This window comes from Myotis davidii, unplaced genomic scaffold, assembly GCF_000327345.1.
Source record: "Myotis davidii unplaced genomic scaffold, ASM32734v1 scaffold327, whole genome shotgun sequence".
Lineage (NCBI taxonomy): Eukaryota > Metazoa > Chordata > Mammalia > Chiroptera > Vespertilionidae > Myotis > Myotis davidii.
The window spans coordinates 4,391,307-4,412,424 of record NW_006298628.1 but is presented as its reverse complement, the minus strand read 5'-3'; the positions used below and the strand labels follow the sequence as shown (position 1 = coordinate 4,412,424).

General features: G+C 39.4%; 1 protein-coding gene across 1 annotated transcript in view; it reads left to right on the top strand.

The window, feature by feature from the left end:
* Positions 1 to 4,478: 4,478 nt before the first annotated feature.
* MED1 (mediator complex subunit 1) overlaps positions 4,479 to 21,118 on the top strand; it is a 27,671-nt gene continuing 11,031 nt past the window's right edge. The window contains exons 1-11 of the mRNA XM_015570793.1: positions 4,479 to 4,717; positions 7,361 to 7,467; positions 12,473 to 12,551; positions 14,401 to 14,455; positions 14,564 to 14,696; positions 15,396 to 15,424; positions 17,515 to 17,586; positions 18,900 to 18,974; positions 19,604 to 19,677; positions 20,232 to 20,321; positions 21,073 to 21,110. Coding sequence (XP_015426279.1) covers positions 4,693 to 4,717; positions 7,361 to 7,467; positions 12,473 to 12,551; positions 14,401 to 14,455; positions 14,564 to 14,696; positions 15,396 to 15,424; positions 17,515 to 17,586; positions 18,900 to 18,974; positions 19,604 to 19,677; positions 20,232 to 20,321; positions 21,073 to 21,110 — 777 coding nt within the window. The 5' untranslated portion in view covers positions 4,479 to 4,692. The remainder of the gene's footprint in view (positions 4,718 to 7,360; positions 7,468 to 12,472; positions 12,552 to 14,400; positions 14,456 to 14,563; positions 14,697 to 15,395; positions 15,425 to 17,514; positions 17,587 to 18,899; positions 18,975 to 19,603; positions 19,678 to 20,231; positions 20,322 to 21,072; positions 21,111 to 21,118) is intronic.

The following is a 21,118-nucleotide window of genomic DNA, read 5'->3' as shown; positions in this document are numbered from 1 at the left end:
GTCGTGGCTCATGCAGGAGGCAACCAATCCAGGTCTCTCTCTCACATGGATGTTTCTCTGTCTCTCCCTTTCTCTGTCACTCTCTCTAAAAATCAATGGATAAAATACCCTCTAGCAAAGATTTAAAAAAAAGAAAAGACTGAATTACTTATGTTAAAATAAAAACATTTTTTTAAATGTAGTCCAGAGAATAAAATTAAAGAAAATGTAGCACAGTATTTTGCAAACCAGCTATGAACAGTGAGCTTGATAGGAACTCAATCAGCCAAGGCAAAGAAGAAATCAACAGTGTAATTGACAAAATAGTGAATGTATGCAATGGTTAAGCCTCCTTTCGAGGAGGCAAAAGCTTGGGCTATGAATCCCCTACCTCCTTTATTTGTTGCAAGTAAATCAAACTACCTTAGGACAACCATCTCTCGTTCTTGAATAGAGCACTTCAAGTGGCAAACTCCTTGAGTTTGATAAGAGGATAAAAATATTAGGAACAGCCGAAACCGGTTTGGCTCAGTGGATAGAGCGTCGGCCTGCGGACTGAAAGGTCCCAGGTTCGATTCCAGTCAAGGGCATGTACCTGGGTTGCGCGCACTTCCCCAGTGGGGGATGTGCAGGAGGCAGCTGATCGATGTTTCTCTCTCATCGATGTTTCTAACTCTCTATCTCTCTCCTTTCCTCTCTGTAAAAAATCAATAAAATATATTTAAAAAAAATTAGGAACAGTGCCCTAGCCAGTTAGGCTCAGTGAATAGAGCATCAGCCTGTGGAGTGAAGGGTCCGGGGTTCGATTTTGGTCAAGGGCACATACCCGGGTTGCAGGCTTGATCCCCAGTAGGGAGTGTGCAGAAGGCAGCCAAAAAATGATTCTCTCTCATCATTGATGTTGCCTTCCCTCCTCTCTATTCCTCTCTAAAATCAATAAAAATATATTTTAAAAAAAGAAAATATTGGCAACAGGGCAAAGGTGGGGACATTTCAACCCAAGTTCCTAAGCATGTAGTTTATATAGCATATGATACATACGTTATCTCTAATTCTCACACTACCCTGCAAAACACGATATCCTTATCCCTATTTTACAGATAAGGAAACTCAGACGCAGAAAAGTTTAAATAACTTACTCAGGGTAACAAAGCTAGTCTAGAACGTGCTAAGGATGAGATTCACATTCATGTCTGACACTAAAGCATAAACTCTTTCATTGTACGGCCTGCTTTCCAGTCTACTGAAAACCTAAGAACCTGAAAGCTCATCACCTCTTGGGATCATCTATGGCTCTTCTGGAATTATTTAGCCTTTTATCTTCACACAGATTATAATTATAAATGAGAAAAGCGTAATATTTATGCACAAGAAAAAATAGTATATTACACTGCCTCTCATTATTTACTTTTTGAAACTCCTTTGCACACATTAACTCATTCATTCCATCTTCACAACAAACCTCTGAAATAGGGTTGTGTACAACAGGAAACTAAGGCACAGGAAAGTTATGACTTTTCCAAGCTTATTCATTCTCCCCCCTCCCCACCCCCAGCAAATTTATCTGAGAATGCCTGCATCCCTGGCACGTGCCCTTCCAGGATTGAACCCTGACCTTCTTTAATCCTAAGCCAGCACTCTTTCTTTGCACTACACTTTTGGGGTTTGGTAGATAAAATTCAACTCTAATATAAATTATATTTCAATAAAGCTGGAAAAAAATCTATTCTAGAAAATATCAAATTATATCCAAATGTTAAAATACAAAATCTAGCCCTAACCGGTTTGGCTCAGTAGATAGAGCGTCTGCCTGCGGACTGAAAGGTCCCAGGTTCAATTCTGGTCAAGGGCATGTACCTTGGTTGCGGGCACATCCCCAGTAGGGGGTGTGCAGGAGGCAGCTGATCGATGTTTCTCTCTCATCGATGTTTCTAACTCTCTATCCCTCTCCACTCCTCTCTGTAAAAAATCAATAAAATATATTTAAAAAAAATACAAAATCTAGCCCTAGATGGTTTAGCTCAGTGGATAGAGCATCAGCCTGCAGACTGAAGGGTCTCGGGTTCGATTCTGGTCAAAGTCACATGCCCTGGTTGTGGACTTGATCCCCAGCAGGGGGCATGCAGGAGACAGCCAATCAATGTTTCTCTCTCATCATTGATGTTTCTATCTCTCTCTCTCCCTCTCACCTTCCTCTCTGGAATCAATAAAAATATATTTAAAAAAATAAAATGCAAAATCTTCTGTAAACTGCATGGTTTGGCCTAACAACTGGCATGAACAGTGATTTTGTAAAATAAGGGTTGCTTCACTGCACAGAAAAACTTAAACTCACTGGAGCCAGTATAGCTGTTGTTTGAGCATCGTCCTATGCAGCAAAAAGTTGTGGGTTCGATTTCTGGTCAGGGCACAAACGTACCTGTGGCTTGATCCCCAGTAGGGGCGGGCAGGAGGCAGCTGATGGATATTCAGCTCTCACATCAATGTTTCTCTTTCTCCCTCTCCCATCCTCTCTCTCTCAAAAAACAAAAAACAATTAAAATATTTTAAAACACAACTTTAAACTCAGAAATTCTAAGACTGCATGATTTATTTTATTTGCATCTCTTCCCAGGGCAGGGAGCCAGGGCAATTCTATGAACCCAAAGATGCAGTCAGATGATTACTATATTTTCCCTGTAAATCCCCAAAGCAACTGAGAAAACTGCTCTTTATCCATTATATCTCAATAAATCTGTACACAAAAGAAATATTTGCCCTAGCCAGTTTGGTTCAGTAGATAGAGCATTGACCTGCAGACTGAAAGGTCCTGGTTCGATTGTGTTCAAGGGCACACACCTCTGTTGCAGGCACAATCCCTGGCCCTGGTTGGGATACGTGCAGGAGGCAACCAATGGATGTGTCTTTCTCACATCGATGTTTCTCTCTCTCTGTCTCTCCTCTCCCTTCCACTCTCTTTAAAAATCAATGGAAAGATATATTCTGGTGAGGATTAAAAAAAAAAGAAAGATTTAACTAAATTTATAATAATTTCCTGTCCATCACAAACCAATTTGTTAGTTTAGATTTTAGGTTTAAAGAGTCCTCTGAAGTCACACTCAAAGCTTAGTCATTTAAAATTTGCCATTGTCCCCTTCTTGCCATATAGGATGATTCTTCCTATGTTTTTCTTGTTTAATGACATGTCTCTCCTATCTTTTTGAGTACAAATTTCTAACAATGTCATTTCATTTTTATTTTTAGATGAGAAATTGTAACATTCTATTCTGTGACCAAAATTTGCTAAAGTTTACTCTATTTTCAAGCTTTGTAAGGTTTAACATTTTCTACCTATATTTAGTACAGACATTATTGTTTATATGTACAGAGAGGTTCCATGAAGAAGCTGTGTATCTAACATTGATACTTTTGGCATAATAAATTAAAAAATTTTGAGTACCTATGATTATTGTGACCAATTGTATTTTCAGAACTCTAAATCAGATAGGCCCGTCAAAGGCTGAGGCAGTGTTTTCATGTTTATATTATATTAATATACACAAGTACTAGGACTCCATAGATGGTTTTTGAATGAAGAACACTGACAGCAGAAAAGGAATTAGCATTTAAAATATGAACTCTGAGCACTCTCCCTCCCAGAAGCACACCCATCCCTTTTCTCCCCATCTCAGGGTCCCCAGGAGACTTGCAGCCAAAGGAGCAATGGGCAGTGGCAGCTCTTTCTGGGCTAATCCCCCTGACCTGTCTCCAAGGCCTGCTTTTCTTTGACTTCCCAGTGAGCCAAAGCTCTCTTCAGGCTCTTCCCAGTTGCTTCTTCTAGCCTAAGCCCTTCCTTGATTCACTGTCCCCAACTTTAATAAATGCACTCTCAAAACAACAACAACAACAACCAAAAACCAACAAAACAAGAATTCTCACTTGGGCCCTAGCTGGTGTGGTTCAGTGGGTTGAGCTGTGGACTGAAGGGGTCCCGGATTTGATTCTGGTCAAGGGCACATGCCCAGATTGCGGGCTCTATCCCCAGTGGGGGTTGTGCAGGAGGCAGCTAATCATGATTCTTTGTCATCATTGATGTTTCTATCTTTCTCTCTCTCCCTTCCTCTCTGAAATCAATATATATATAAAAAGAATTCTCACTTGGATAAATGCTCTCTGTACTCCATCAACTTTAAAGATGCTAGGCTTATACTATTTGGAACATACTTTTATACAAAAAAAATTTACTTCTTGAAGTTCAAATTTAACTGTGTTCCGTATTTTATCTGGCAACCCTGTCAATTTATCCCAACAATATGCATGGTATCTACGACATGTGTCAGGAGCTGGGTGGGCTACCTACCACCTGCCAAGCACCGTACCTAGCTGCAGAAAGTCTAAACCACCGGCAGCTAAGGGAAGGCTCAGTTGGAAAAATCTCGCGAGAAGCACACCATTAATCCTTTTTCGCGATCGTTCGGCGTCCCTCCCTCTTCCTCTCTCTCGCAGGATCACGGCTAATCTCGCGATCTTTGGGAAGTTCCGTTGGGGAAGATGGCGGCGGCCGGTAGCACCCTTCTCTTCCTGCCGCCAGGGACTTCAGACTGAACCTTCTCGGGAAGAGTGGGGACTGCTGGTGCCCCGCGTCCTGGGAGCCCCAGCCCACTTGATCCCCCCGATAGTGGTGGGGAAGAGCTGATCCCGTTGTGTAGGACTCAGGCCTTCCCCACTGTCAGGATGAAGGCTCAGGGGGAAACCGAGGGTGAGTGATGGAAGGGGGAAGCAGGGGGGCGCGACACATCTGGGGGGAGCCAATCTGTGAAAGGAGCTGGGGGTCCGATGCCTTCGCGGAGGCCACCCTCTCGTGGGCGCAGAGCCCGTGAGGCGGGGTGTGTGTGAGTCTCGGGTTCTGACCGTGCCTTCCCTGATGGTGGAGAGCTCCGACTTTTGGTGATGGGGACTCCCAACTTCTGCGAAGGTGTCCTGCTTAGCTCGGGGCAATCAGTTGGGCCTCAGGGCACTGTAATCCTCAGGTTGTGGAAGACCAGGCGAGTGACTCTCAAACGTGTGAATAATGGCCTGAGAATAGCAATAGAGCTGTGTGTCAGAGGACCAGGGGGTGTTTGGGCGTGAGTGAAGCCAGGAGGTCCTTCTGATATGAAAAGCCTGCAGTTCCCTAGAACGTCACCGTGTTCAGAACTTGCCCTCTGGCATATGCGTTGATTTGCATCCTTTCCATGACTGGACTGATTGAGAACTGAAAAACAGCTTTTCTGTGGAACCTTACTTTGATTCTCTCAAGTTACTCCAGTTTTAAGTGCTTCCTTCCTATTTCGGACATAGTTTTCTATTACTAATACAGCTCACTGTATTATTTTGTACTTGTCTTCTCCACTTTATATTGAGCTTTGTAGATCAGGGACCTTGCCTTTCTCATTGTAGAGTTCCTGGGACATAAATAGTTGCTCAAAAAAAAATGTTTGATTTGAGCTTTCGTATAATGATATTTATCAGGCTTCTCAAGGGAAAGAATGGGGGGGGGTGTTTTTTGAAGAAGAGGACAAAGAAAGGTTTACTCCTTGGGTGCAGAGGCATGACAAGTGTGAAATGAAGCAGGAATTTTGTCTAGTTTGCTCACTGCCATATCCCCCAGCACATAAAATAGTGCTTGAACGAATGAGTCTTGAAAGTGGGGATTCCTAAAAATGTGTCCAGAACCGTAAACTGGATGAAATAGCCCCCAAACCAGTTTTCCAGAAGAAGAGGGCATTAGAGGGAGGAGCTTGAATCTTGATTTAGAACATGTCACTGCCTCAACTCTGATTGCTAACATCCTACTCTTTTTTTTTTATAAATTTTTTTTTTTTTATTTCAGAGAGGAAAGGAGAGGGAGAGATAGAGACATCAATGATGAGAGAGAATCATTGATCAGCTGCCTCCTGCACACCCCTTACCGGGAATCGAGCCTGCAACCCGGGTATGTGCCCTTGACTGGAATCGAACCCAGGACCCCATAGTCCGCAGGCTGACGCTCTATCCACTGAGCAAAACCAGCTAGGGCCTATTCATTTTTCAATGACATCTTTTCTGTAACATTCCACAACTAATAAACTTTTTCTCCTTTGAATTTCAATTAGTAATGCATCTTTGTGTGTGTGTTTTTCTTTTAATAAGAGAAATTTTATTTAGAAAGTTACAAAAGTAGTAGTAGAAGTGAGCCAGCTGGGCTGCTAGGCTCAGGAAACAAGTTACAGAAGCAAAAGAAGGACCCTTGGAGCTTAGGAGAGGGAAAGGCAAAAGTAACGGGCCTGGGGGGTGGGGGAGGGATAAGAAAGGGAAGGGAAAGGCTTGGGCCTGCTCCCCACAAGAGATCAGCTGTGTGTCTGTTTTAAGAGCGTCTCTCATTTTGCTTTTGTGTGATGGTTATTTCCACATTTACTTATCCACACCCTTTCACAGATGTTATCTCAGGCATATTGTTTTTGCATTGCCAGTCTCTAGCATAGACCCTTGCTCATACTAAGCAGTACAAGAATTCTCGAAAGGCGCATTTAAGGGCAAGATTTTCTCACCCACTGATTTCAGGAGCCAGTCTTTTCTACCTTTCTTTTACAACTCTGCTAGAAACTAATTCTTTAGCTATTGACATCTTCCCTCTCTCTATAGTTTTAGTTTGAATTCAAATAGGAGAAATCTGAATGACAAATAAAGCCTGTTTTCTTTTTTTTAAATATTTTTTATTGTTTTTTTTACAGAGAGGAAGGGAGAGGGATAGAGAGTTAGAAACATCGATGAGAGAGAAACATTGACCAGCTGCCTCCTGCACACCTCCTACTGGGGATGTGCCCACAACCAAGGTATATGCCCTTGACCGGAATCGAACCCGGGACCCTTCAGTCCGCAGGCCGACGCTCTATCCACCGAGCCAAACCGGTTTTGGCAGTGTTTTCTTAATAATACTTACAAATTGATCTCTTAAAATTATGTAAAAAGATGAACAAAGTTTATATTTTTCACATTGAAAATCAACTAACCATAGTAAGGCCATATTCAAATGTGTGCTCTACATATCTCATCAAGGGATATTATACATATCATGAAATAATTTTGTCACTAAATTGTAGTCCTGATCTTGAAACATGGTTAGAGATGGTTCTTTTTTGGTTCTCATTAAAAGTTTGAATAGAAAGCAGTCCTGTTTTGTGGTGTTCATTAGGTTAGGCCCATAATTTATGTGTCTTCTTGTCACTAAAAATAAATTCTTTGTATGTTTTGAAGTAAATGATATTGGAAAATGTTTTAACTGAGTTCTTACCAGGATGTCATATGGGAGGGTTGTTGGCAAGAAAAACTATAAGGTCTTGAAAGAAGAGTTTCTAACAATGTCTTCTGATTTATATTGTAGAGTCGGAAAAGCTGAGTAAGATGAGTTCTCTCTTGGAACGGCTCCATGCAAAATTTAACCAAAATAGGCCTTGGAGTGAAACCATTAAGCTTGTGCGTCAAGTCATGGTGAGGATTGTGGTGTGTGCTTTGATAATTATTTAATAAGCTATGTTCCCTGTGTCAAATTTTTCAAACTAATATAGTGTGTCTTTTGTTTTATTTATCATAAAGTTGATAGCCACCATGTACTCAGGTGTTTTAAGAATCTACCTAAGCATGGCCTTTGTGGGTCTGGTTAAGCGCTGATCTATGAACCAGGAGATCACAGTACGATTCCCGGTCAGGGTACCTGCCTGGATTGTGGGCCTGATCCCCAGTGTGGGGTGTTCAGGAGGCAGCCAATCTATGATTCTCTCTTATCATTGATGTTTCTATCTTTCTCTCCCTTCCTTCCTCTCTGAAATCAATAAAAAAATATGTTTGTGTTTTTTTTTTTAAGAGTCTACCTAAGAAGGAGACATATTTATAAAATGGTATTAATCATGAGTTATGGTACACTGAGGTACTTTAGGCAAAGGTGCTAAGAAATACACCAATAAGAAACACGTGATAGACTGGGATAGAGACATTTATTCTTCACTTCCTGTTAAACTCCTTGATACTAATGTGATAGTACTTTCATTGTTTCTATGATAGGAATTGAGTTTGCAATTCATTCTTTTTTTTGCAATTTGTTCTTAATTAGTTTCACTTCGTCAACCTCTTTTTCTGCAGTAGTACTCCTCCTTCCTGAGTCATTCACCATTCAGTAGTATGTTGAGCGCTTAGTTAAATGGAAGGCAGGGAGTTGGGGAGGGTGGGGGGTGGATGTTAAAAATTCATCCTTATGATTCTGTGGTAATCAAGTGATGTAGGAAAACTTTACTTCTATGCGTTTACCTGGGAAATAGTTATATGGATGTATTTACTTTGTGATAATTCATAGATCTCTTCAGATTCTTATACTCTTCTGTATACTTCAATGAAAGTACCCTCTCCTCCTCTCCAAATCTTATTCTGTGTCCAGAATAAGTTCAGTTTAGTAGTGTTTACAATGATTAGTGTAGCACCAGCAAAATTACTGAATTTGTTATCAAAAGACCTATGTTTTAGGCTTGACACAAGTGATTATTACTTATATGATCTTGGACAAATTATTTAACACTAGAGGCCCCGTGCATGGATTCATGCACTGGTGGGGTCCCTTGGCTTGGCCTGTGGGGATCGGGCCGAAACCAGCTCTCCAACACCTCCAAGGGGTCCTGGATTGCGAGAGGGCGGTTCTTGGGTGACGCACCCTGGAATTGGGCTCACCCCTCTCTGTTTCGGTTGTGTTACCGGAGAACTGTGGCTGTCAAGTCACTGCAGCTCGGTTGCTCCCACATTGAGCATCTGCCCCCTGGTGATCAGTGCATGTCATAGCTACCGGTCAGAGTGTCTGCCCCCTGGTGGTCATTGCGTGTCATAGCTACCAATAGGACGGTCGCTTAGGCTTTTATATATATAGATATCTGAGTTTGTTTGCTCATTTGGAAAATAGAGGCACACCAACCAGTTTGCTTTTCCACATATATTAAGTCCTTAGTTAACATTTATTGGTTCTTGGAAACTGCAACTTTAAGCAAAATGATGTATAGTGAAACCAATATTGTCATAGGTTAGTTGACATACATGAGAGTTAAGTTGCTATGGCATAGTTCTGGTCACAAAATATCACTGAACTTCTGAATAAAGACCCAGAACACTTTTAATATTAACCCCTAGAGTGCCAGGGAGCACGATTGCGCTCCTCCTGTCCTTCGCCAAGAGTGTCTTTCGCTATCGTGCTCCTCCTGCAGTGTCACTATTAGATGCTAATAGTTCACTCTTTATTGACAGATGGCACCTAAGGAAAATCAGCAAAAATGCCTTGGCAATTTTAGCATAGTTCCTAGGATATTGGTTGGCACTCAAAGGATTAAACGTCAAGCCCTAGCTAGTTTCACTCAGTGGATAGAGCGTCAGCCTGAGGACTGAAGGGTCCCAGGTTCGATTCTGGTCAAGGGCACATGCCTGGGTTGTGGGGTCGATCCACTGTAAGCGGCGTGCAGGAGGCATCCAATTGATGATTCTCTCTCATCATTGATGTTTCTATCTCTCCCTCTCCCTCTCCCTTCCTCTTTAAAATCAATAAAAATACATTTAAAAAAATATTAAACATCGAAATATATGTGAGCTATACATCCATTTAAGAAATAGTAATGAAAATAAGTGAGATAATATTTCTAATTTGCTGGAATAAATTCAGAGTCTTGGGTGGCCAGAGCCTATCCTGGCAGCTCAGGGCTCAAGGTGGGAACCCACCCTGGACAGCATGGCCTTTCATTGCAGCGCGCACACACGCACGCACACATACACACACACACACACACACACACACACACACACACACACTTACACACTCACACTCTCAGTCAGATGGGAACAATTTAGACATGGCAGTTAATCTAATGTGCCTTTGGGACATGGGTGGAAACCCAGAGAAAACTCACACAGACATGGGTAGAATGTGCAAATTTCACACAGTGGCCTCAGCCAGGAACCGATTTTTGTTTTCTCAATGTTATAATGAGATGAAGTTACTTGAGGACCTGCTATAATTCTGTTGGAAGGATCAGATCAGATAATGGATATTAAAGTGTTGGGTTGCTAAATTACTTTTTAACTAAATTCTACAAATATATGTGCATCTTCTGGCTCAGGGTTGTGTACATAAAAGGTATTTAAATTGCCCTGGTCAGTGTGACTTAGTTGGTTGGGCCTCATCTCGTGCACCAAAAGATTGCCTGTTCGATTTCCTGGTCAGGGCACATGCCCGGGTTGTGGACTGATACCTGGTATAGGGCGTGCAGGAGACAGCCAATTGATGTTACTCTCTCATATTGTTTCTCGATGTGCCCACAACCCAGGTACATGCCCTTGACCGGAATCGAACCTGGGACCTTTCAGTCCGCAGGCCGACGCTCTATCCACTGAGCCAAACCGGTTTCGGCCAATAAAAATATTTTAAAAAATGTTTTAAATAAAAGAATGGCAATTTTTAGTCTTAGGACTCAGAGATTGTCAATTTTTATTTTTACTGGGAGTATAAGGCAGCCATATTCTAGTTTGAAATGTGTGCTATGTAAATGATATTGTCATTAGAGCAGTGGTTCTCAACCTTCCTAATGCCGCGACCCTTTAAATACAGTTCCTCGTGTTGTGGTGACCCCCAACCATAAAATTATTTTCGTTGCTACTTCATAACTGTAATTTTGCTACTGTTATGAATCGTAATGTAAATATCTGATATGCAGTATGTATTTTCATTGTTACAAATTGAACATAATTCAAGCATAGTGATTAATCACAAAAACAAGATGTAATTATATATGTGTTTTCCGATGGTGTTAGGCGACCCCTGTGAAAGGGTCATTTGACCCCCAAAGGGGTCGCGACCCACAGGTTGAGAACTGCTGCATTAGAGAGACATTATGAGATAGAGGAATTTCAGGTGGGCACTAAGGAACCCCTTTCATAGGGGTACCAGTGCCTTGGTTTGGTTACCATAACTTCTGTTGTCTACTTTTCACTTTTGCAGATTCAGAAACATAATTTTACTGGTATATCAAGATTTTGAATTGTTTACAACTGACATACTAACAAAATCTCAGTAGATTAACATGTAAATAAGAATGCCAATTTATTTATTTACAACAGAGGGTCTATCTTTCCAGTTACCAAAACACTATATTCATTGTCCAAAGCGCCTCCTTGCATATTCAAGGTGCAAGGGAAGACAGATTATTAATTAATCAGATGTTTGTTTTGTGAGATTGGAATTAGATTAAAGAGAAGAATTAGGGCATGGAAAAGCCTGAAAAACTATCCTTATATCATAAAACTGTTCACATTTCTGGGGATTCTAATGTGCAGAGAAAAGCTTCTTCCCTGGATGGGGTTAGAAAAATCTGTGCCCGTTTGTTTGTTTGTTTGTTTATTTTGTTTTGCTCTTTGGGAATCCCTTTTCTGGACTACGCAATCTGTTACTTTGACTACTGTGTGGTTGTATTTCTTAGAATAATTTGGGAATTGCCAAATCTTATGAGCCAGCCACCCCATTTAACTGAGTAAATATTTTTTAAAATATATTTTATTGTTTTTTTACAGAGAGGAAAGGAAAGGGATGGAGAGTTAGAAACATCGATGAGAGAGAAGCATCGATCAGCTGCCTCCTGCACACTCCCTACTGGGGATGTGCCTGCAACCAAGGTACATGCCCTTGACCGGAATCGAACCTGGGACCCTTCAGTTCCCAGGCCGACACTCTATCCAGTGAGCCAAACCAGCCAGGGCTAACTGAGTAAATTTTAGGATGTAGTTACTTGTATAGGAGGCTGATCTCATTTATTACATTTTGATTCTTCCTAATTTCCCCCTTGAAGGTTATCTTACTTTATTTTTTTTTTTATCCTCACCTGAGGATATGCTTTTTATTGATTTTTCAGAGAGAAAGAGAAACATTGATCAGTTGCCTCCCATATGTGCCCCAACCAAGGACTGAACCCGCAACTTAGATATGTGCCCTGACCAGGAATTGAGCCTGCAATCTTTTGGTGTATGAGACAACACTCCAACCAACTGAGCCACCCAGCCAGGGCATGGTTATCTCATTTTAGATCCGGGAATACCTTTTCCTTTCTTGTATATGGATGTGGGTGTATCCATGTACTATATGAACTTCCTTCCTTCGGCTGGATGGACAGAGCAACGGTTAAGAATATATTTTTAAAAAGTCTATAGACTATCTAGAGCAGTGGTCACCAGCCGGTGGTCTGTGGACCACTGGTGGTCCGTGAGGTCCGAAAGGTTGGCGACCACTTATCTAGAGTATAGAGAGAATATAGAATATATTCTACATTTTCAAATATATAAGATATATTTGAGCCAGGGCTCAAGTAGATACAGTCTCTAGAGTATCCTGAAGTATTACTACTTGGATAATATATATGCTTATCTAAAACACTGTTAGCTCGGTTAATTTTTACCTCAAATGTTTTCCCACTTAATACAGGAGAAGAGGGTTGTGATGAGTTCTGGAGGGCACCAACATTTGGTCAGCTGTTTGGAGACATTGCAAAAAGCTCTCAAAGGTTTGTAATCATCTTTGAAATATGCTGATTTCTTAAAACTACCTGTTTAAGAAAGACTATTTTACACTTAACACTAGAAATATAAATTGAAATAGGTCAACTTTCTATGCTAGGTTTTGGTTTTGCTTTTATTATGGAATTGAGATGCGCTCTTACCTGATGTTTTGAAACATTTATTTTGATCCTATTTTAGAGGCTGGTAGAGACTCAAAAGATAATTGATGAAGCTTAACTATAGATAGCAGGGGAAAGTTGTTGTTTTTTTTCACCTTTACATGTTTTCTTCGAATTAATTTTCAGTAAGAAAATGGACATTTTAACGCTAAAAGATTTTTACTGTGTTTATAGACAATGTTTTCAGGAAAGCAAATATAAAATTTAAATTGTGAGCTTGATTATTCATGCTTATAATTACCTCATGTTTTTTTGGGAGAAATGAAAGTTAAAAAAAGATTTTCCTCTGATGCACCACAAATGAAACTTACTCAGCTGAATATTGGTTTATTTTTTCATTGTGGTAAAATGTTCATAACATAAAACTTATCATTTTAACCATACCGTTCATTGGCATTAGGTACATTCACATTCTTGTGTATCCATCGTCACCATCCATCTCCAGAACTTTATCATCTTCCCAAATTGAAACTGTGTATCCATTAAACAATAATTAAACAATAACTTCTCATTTCCTCCTCTTCTCAGCTCCTGGCAACTACCATTCTAATTTCTGTCTGTAAGAATTTGACTTCTCATAATAGTAGAATCATAAAGTATTTGTCCTTTTGTGACTGGTTTATTTCACTTAGCATAATGTCTTCAAGGTTCATCCATTTTGTAGCATTTATTAGAACTCCCTTTTTATGAAAGCTGAATAATATTTTAATGTATGTGTATACCACATTTTGTTTATCTATTCAGCCATCAATGAACACATGGGTTATTTCCACCTTTTGGCTATTGTAAATAATGCCGCTATAAACACTTGAGTATTTTTATATTGTTTTATTTTATTATTATTTATTTTATTATTTTATTTTATATTTTATTTTAAAGAGTGGGTTTATTAAAGTTGGGGAACAGTGAAACAAGGAAAGGCTTAGGATAGAAGAAGCAATAGGAGAGAGTCTAGGTGGGGCTGCTTTTGTTCTCTAGAAATGTCATAGGAACGAAATGAGCCCGGGCGGGGCTACTTTGGCTCACTGGAAAGTCAGAGAAAAGGGGCCTTGGAGACAGGTTCAAGGGGTTAGCTGTCCATTGCTCCCCTGATTGCAAGTATTGTGGGGACCCTAAGAGTTTAGGAAATGCACACCTGAGAGGAAGAATGCCTGTTTTTATGTTGGTTTTTATGTTAATCTTCCTTATTCAAACATTAGCAGATAACTGTATCTTCTTAAAATTAAAGGTAACTGTCCCAAATGAGTAATGAAAAAGGGAGAAGAGAAAGATCCATTAGTTTTTTCAAATATATTTTTAAAAATTGACTTTAAAGAGAAGAAGGGAGAGAGAGAAACATTGATGAACATTCATAGGTTGTCTCCCGTATGCGCCTGACCGGGGATCTAACCCTCAATCTGGGTATGTGCCCTGACCTGGAATTGAACCTGCCACCTTTTGGTGTGCTGGACGATGCTCCAACCAACTGGGCTATACCGGCCAGGGCTCAAATAGATTTTTTTTTTACCTTTATTACTGCATAGGTCATAGCTAACCCTTATCAATGACCTTTGTGCAAATTGTAAGCATTCGAACTATTGAATGTGTTTATCACTTTGAAAGAATGGTCTTTGGAGAAAACAATTTAAGTTGTTTGGAGCATCTTTTGTGATTTCCTTTTTTCACCCTTTCATAGTAACATCGTTACCCGCAATGACTGATCGTTTGGAGTCTATAGCAAGACAGAATGGGTAAGTAGACAGACTATCTATAGGCAGAAATGTTTAACTTAGTGTTGACTTTGGGTGGCTTTATTTATGTGTCTTCTATTAATTTTTGTTTTGATTTGTTCCTGCTAGACTGGGCTCTCATCTCAGTGCCAGTGGCACTGAATGTTACATCACGTCAGATATGTTCTATGTGGAAGTGCAGTTAGATCCTGCAGGACAGCTTTGTGATGTAAAAGTGGCTCACCATGGGGAGAATCCTATGGTATGTGTTGTCGATATTTCACTGGAATCTGTGGGGTTTACTTAGGGACATTAATTTTAAAATGAAATTGTTGGGGTTTGAAATAGCTTGGGTCTAGTGTTTTCATGAGCCACTATAGAGGTGATGTGATAGGCTACATCAGTAGCTTTAGCATGGGATTTAGAGTAACATGGGTCCATCTCTAACATCATCGAAAAGCTTTAACAAGTGGAAACACCAGAGGAACCCTTTCCATTTCATATACACAAACATGAGCTGCAATTGAACAATAGGTGCTGGGGTTTCAGAGATAATTAATAAAGTTTCTATCCTCAAAGAACTTAACATAATCAAGATGGACAGATAATCTTGTATATAGCAGATGTCTCTGAAAAATCCTATAAAAGGGATGAGTCTAAAATGTGTGTAACCAGACAATTGGATATGGATTCCAAGGATGGCATTAAAGAGAGGTCCTGATGTTTTAAACAAGCTACTGAAAGTTGATTCTTTTATAAACTATTTCTTATATTTTGATCTTTAATTTCCCTTCCCAATCCCATGGTTTACCAAGTAGGAAGAAGATGTTTTTTGATATCTTAATAATAAGGAACTTCTATAGAAGTTTGAATGGCATGTGTGCTAATAAGAGAAAAATTCTTGGTGTCTTCAGAGATCTTAAAGTAGTTTAATATTTTAACGTAATTTCTTTAATTTCAGAGCTGTCCAGAGCTTGTACAGCAGCTAAGGTAAGCAAATGACATAGTCCCTGATATTGGCAGACAATGCTGTTCTTTATAGCTAGGTTCTGAGGCCAGTCAAAAGTTACCTTCCTGAGGAACAAATTTATTTTCTTGGGTCAAGATTTTTCAGAGCCTATACTTGTTCACTTTCAGAACTGACTTAACTTGATTTCTTTTTTTAAAAAATATATTTTATTGATTTTTTAAGAGAGGAAGGGAGAGAGATAGAGAGTTAGAAACATCCATGAGAGAGAAACATTGATCAGCCGCCTCCTGCACATCTCCCATTGGGGATGTGCCCGCAACCAAGGTACATGCCCTTGACCGGAATTGAACCTGGGACCTTTCAGTCCGCAGGCCGACGCTCTATCCACTGAGCCAAACCGGTTTCGGTTAACTTGATTTCTTATCCTACTCAATCTAGTCCAGGGTTTTTCAGCTTTGGCAGTGTTAATAATTTGGATTGGAAAATTCTTTGCTGTAGAGGGCTGCCCTGTGCATTGTAGGATGTTTAACAGCATCCGTGGTGTCTCTCCACTAGTTGCCAGTAGTAGCTCTTGAGTAGCAACAATCAAAAATATCTCCAGGTATGCCCTAGCCAGTTTGGCTCAGTGGATAGAGTGTTGGCCTGCTGACTGAAAGGTCCTGGGTTTGATTCCGGTCAAGGGCACATGCCCGGATTGCAGGCTTGATCCCTAGTAGATGGCATGCAGGAGGTAGCCAATCAATGATTCTCTCTCATCATTGATGTTTCTATCTCTCTCTCCCTCTCCCTTCCTCTCTGAAATCAATAAAATATATATTTTTTTTAAAAGGAAAAGGAAGTGATTTAAAATATCTCATTTGCTCTGGCTGGTATGGGTCAGTGGTTAGAGCGTCGGCCTGTGCACTGAAGGATCACTGGTTCAGTTCCCCATCAAGAACACATACATGGGTTGGAGGTTTGATCCCAGGCCCCGGTCTGCATGCACAAGGGTGGCAACCAATTGATGTGTCTCACATGATGTTTCTCTTTCTGTCTGTCTCCCTCCTTCCCTTTCCTCCCTCCTTTCCACTTTAAAATCAATGGGGAAAATGTCCTTAGGTGAGGAAATAAATAAATAAATGGCTTATTACTTAAGAGCAAATTAGTATATAAATTATCAGTTCTTTTTTACTATCTTTTTAAAAAAATGTTTTTATTGATTTTTAGAGAGAGAAGAATGGAGAGGGATAGGGAGATAGAAATACCAATGAATTGGCTGCCTCCACATGCCCCCCACCAGAGATTGAGCCTGCAACCCAGGCATATGCCCTAACTGGGAATGGAACTGGTGACTTCTTGGTTCCTGGGTCAATGCTCAACCACTGAGCCACACCTGGTGGGCTTAACTATCTTATTTATTTACTTACTTACTTACTTACTTATTTTTTACAGAGCGGAAGGGAGAGGGATAGAGAGTTAGAAACATTAATGAGAGAGAAACATTGATTAGCTGCCTCCTGCACACCTCCTACTGGGGATGTGCCTGCAACATCCCCTGCAACCAAGGTACATGCACTAGACCGGAATCGAACCTGGGACCCTTCAGTCCGCAACCTGACACTCTATCCACTGAGCCAAATCGGTTAGGGCTGGGCTTAACTATCTTTTATTCTGCTTATTAACACATCCAGAAAAATGGGCAGAAAAAGGAAAACCTTTTATTTTCTTTTGCTATTGTTTTTAAAAATATATTTTTATTCATTTCAGAGAGGAAGGGAGAGGGAGAGAGAGATAGAAACATCAATGATGAGAGAGAATCATTGATCGGCTGCCTCCTGCCCGCCCCCTACTGGGACTGAGCCCACAACCTGGACATATGCCCTTGACGAGAATTGAAACCAGGACCCCTCAATCCACAGGCGTACGCTCTATCCACTGAACCAAACCAGCTAGGGCTCTTTTGCTATTTTTGATTAATTCTAGAAATCTGGCTGGGGGGGGAAAGAGAATAGAGCAAATTATGAAAATTAGTTTTTTATAGCCATGATTTTTGGCACTTTGCTGTTAAGATTGAGTAGTAAATTTATCTTTTATTCTCCTCCCTCTCCCCTCTTCCCTTAACTCCTTATAGGGAAAAAAATTTTGATGAATTTTCTAAGCACCTTAAGGGTCTTGTTAATCTTTATAACCTTCCAGGAGACAAGTGAGTATTTTTATTTTTTGCTATTGTTGGAAAAAAACAATATAAATCTATAAACTATTTTGTGCTTAGAGTTTGCCAAGCCTTTTGCCCTATCTCATTTGTGATTTCTAATAGTACTGACAATCTAGAGCTCACCTTCCAACTCTGTTTGTTTTTTAATTGCTTCAAGTATTACAAAGAGTATTACATATGTCTCCTTCTTTTTTCTCCCCTTGACCTTCCCCTGGCCTCCCCTACCCCAGTGTCTTGTGTCCATTGGTTATGCTTATATGCATGCATGCAAGTTTGTTCTTTGGTTAATCTCTTACCGCCCGCCCCCCCAACTCTATGTTTTTAAGTTATTTTAAATTAACAATATCTGCATTAATGCATTATGCTAAAAGAGACTATAATCTTTGAGGTGTCTTCAACATATTGATTTCTGGGCTAAAAGAAATTAGTTGTTGTAGAACTGGCTTGTCATTTTTACTTTTATCTTACTTGGGATTCTGTTAACCTGCTTGGCTCTTTTAAATAGAGATAAAAATTAGCTTTGATAGATCACTGGATTATTTTTTTTTTGGTTTTAAGTTTAGAAACACATTTTAATTAAAATCTAAATACAGTTACTAAAATACTGACTTCTCTAGAAAACCGTGGCTATGCACTTATACATTGCATCTATCATGTTAGAATGTGCATTATACGCAAATACAAAAACTATAAGATAAACCACCATCCATCCTATAATTGAGCAAAGATAGAATGCCTAAGGAACAACATAGATGGACTTGTAGAGGCTGGGCTGTTTTACTTCAAGCACCATTAAAAAAAGAGCACAAATGCGTGGATTTTTGGGTGTATACATTGAGTTGAACTTTTGGCACTAGGAATATCACTATAGATTTTTATTTTATTTTTATTTTTAAAAATATATTTTTACTGATTCCAGAGATGAAGGGAGAGAGAGAGAGATAGAAACACCAATGATAAGAGAAAATCATTGATTGGCTGCCTCCTGCACACCCTATGTTGGGGACTAAGCCCGTAACCTGGGCATGTGCCCCGACTGGGAATTGAACCATGACCTGCTAGTTCATAGATCGATGCTCAACCTCTGAGCCATGCTGGCTGGGCCTCACTATGGATTTAAAAAAAGAAAAACATTTTAAAGGTTTTTTTGGTGTGTGTGTGTGTGTGTGTGTTTTTAATGGATATTTTAGTTGCCTTTAATATAGACTTGCCCTTTAGGCTTTCTGTATTAGTGTGTGTGTGTGTGTGTGTGTGTGTGTGTTTTAATGATTTATCTCTTGTTCTCTTCATCTACTTTCTAGCAAACTGAAGACTAAAATGTACTTGGCTCTCCAATCCTTAGAACAGGATCTATCTAAAATGGCAGTCATGTATTGGTAAGACTGACTAAGGTGTCAATTCTATATGACCCTTCTGAGTACCCCATTCTTAAAGTTTTTTTTTTATATTGGGCATTGCCAGGGTTCTATTATATGGAGTTGGGCAAAAGAAGGTTTACAGTTGTTCATATGGAAAATAATACAAGTATTAATAAATAATACAAGAATAAACTCTGTTTTTGTACTCACAATTGTAAACCTACTTTTGCCCCACCTGAATATATTTATATGACATATGTATATTACTATATATCTGTATTTTACCTATATTATACATCTTGTCCATCTCTTTTCACTTCCCAAATGTTGACTGCATTCCATTTTCTGACTGTCAGTATCCCTAAGTTGATGGTTGGTATTCCCTGGGTTTTATCTGAAGTCTTGTCAAACCTGGCCTCCCATCTAATAAATAATAGTCTAGTTGTAATTTTTCTTTGCCACATTATATATTGCTGTATACTTAGAAATAATCCTTTCACTTTGAAGGTGAAATACAATTGTTATATGCCCAAGTACAGGACAGAGCCATTAATTACATGTCTTTTAAGAGCTGAACTCATTTTCACAATGTGTACTGATACCTTCAGGCTTTAAATACAAGCAAACATAGATAATTTGTCTTGCAGGAAAGCAACCAACGCTGGTCCCTTAGATAAGATTCTTCATGGAAGTGTTGGCTATCTCACTCCAAGAAGTGGGGGTATGTGATCCTATTTTGCTTATTTAGAAAAATGTCTAATTTTCGTTGAGGGGTCATTACTTAAAATTTCTCCTTAGACCAGGCCAGTATGGCTCAGTGGTATGAACTGGGAGGTCATGATTCTATTCCCGGTCAGGGCACATGCCAAGGTTATGGGCTCGATCCCCCAGTGGGGGCATGCAGGAGGCAGCTGATCGATGATTCTCTTTTGTCATTCATGTTTCTCTCTCTCTCCTCTCCCTTCCTCGCTGAAATCAATAATATATATATTTTTAAATGTCACCTTGGGTTTATAAGCAGAGGGAGAAAATTATTAGTCATTTCTAAGGTATTAACACCTGTCTTCCCTACATTTTATATTTTTAATTGTGAAGTAAATTGTTGCCACTAGAATCAATACTTACGCTTCTGTCATATTTCATAAGCTACTTTGGAGCATGAGTTTTCATGTCTGTGAAATTATTTCCTGTATATAGGTTTATAGAAATGGGAATGTTTTTCTTTATTTGTAATTTACCTGGTAAAGATGTAGTGATAAGTTTTCTTTTTCATAGGTCATTTAATGAATTTGAAGTACTATGCCTCTCCTTCTGACCTGCTGGATGATAAGACTGCATCTCCCATCATTTTGCATGAGAATAATGGTAAGACTTTAAAGCAACTGAACGTTTTTATCAGTGTTTAAAAAAATTTTTTTTCAGTTTGAATGCCTGGGTTTGCTTGTACTTCCTGGTTTGCTACTTGTAATACGTTTGCCATCCCTGTTAAAATTTGGTACTGATACAGTCACACACACAAACACATGCATACATATCTCCATATATAAATATGTACACATATATATGTGAATAAGTGAATGAATGAATTAAAAGATATAAACCACCCTGACTTGAAATAATCCCCTTTAATCATTACTTTAATGGTGAAGAAATTGGCCAACTTACTAAGGAATTATAATAATGGATGTTATTTTCTATTTGTACTTTAATACATTAAAACAAAATGAGAAATGGCCTAATACCTCATTTGGTCCCCTTATAACTTCAATCATTGATTACCCTATAATCATAATTCTATTTAAATACATTCTGAAGTTGGAGAAAATAAGTAAATATCAGTAATGAGCCTTAAAAATTTTTTCCTTGAAAAAAAAAATTTTTTTTCCTTGGACTGCATTATTTCCTGTATTTTGTTTTATTTACTGACAGAAACTCTGGTTGGTTAGAAAGGTAACTTCTAGCATTTCTAAGTTATATAGGTATTACAGTCTCTGTAAAACAAAACAGGTCTGACAAATCATGCAGAAGTTAGCCTGTTTTTTTTTGTTTTCTTAATGTTAGGGTCCTTATAATTTGTGTTACTTTGGAAAATATCCTTTTTCTTTTCTCTTCCCAGTTCCTCGATCTTTGGGCATGAATGCATCAGTGACAAGAAGGAACAT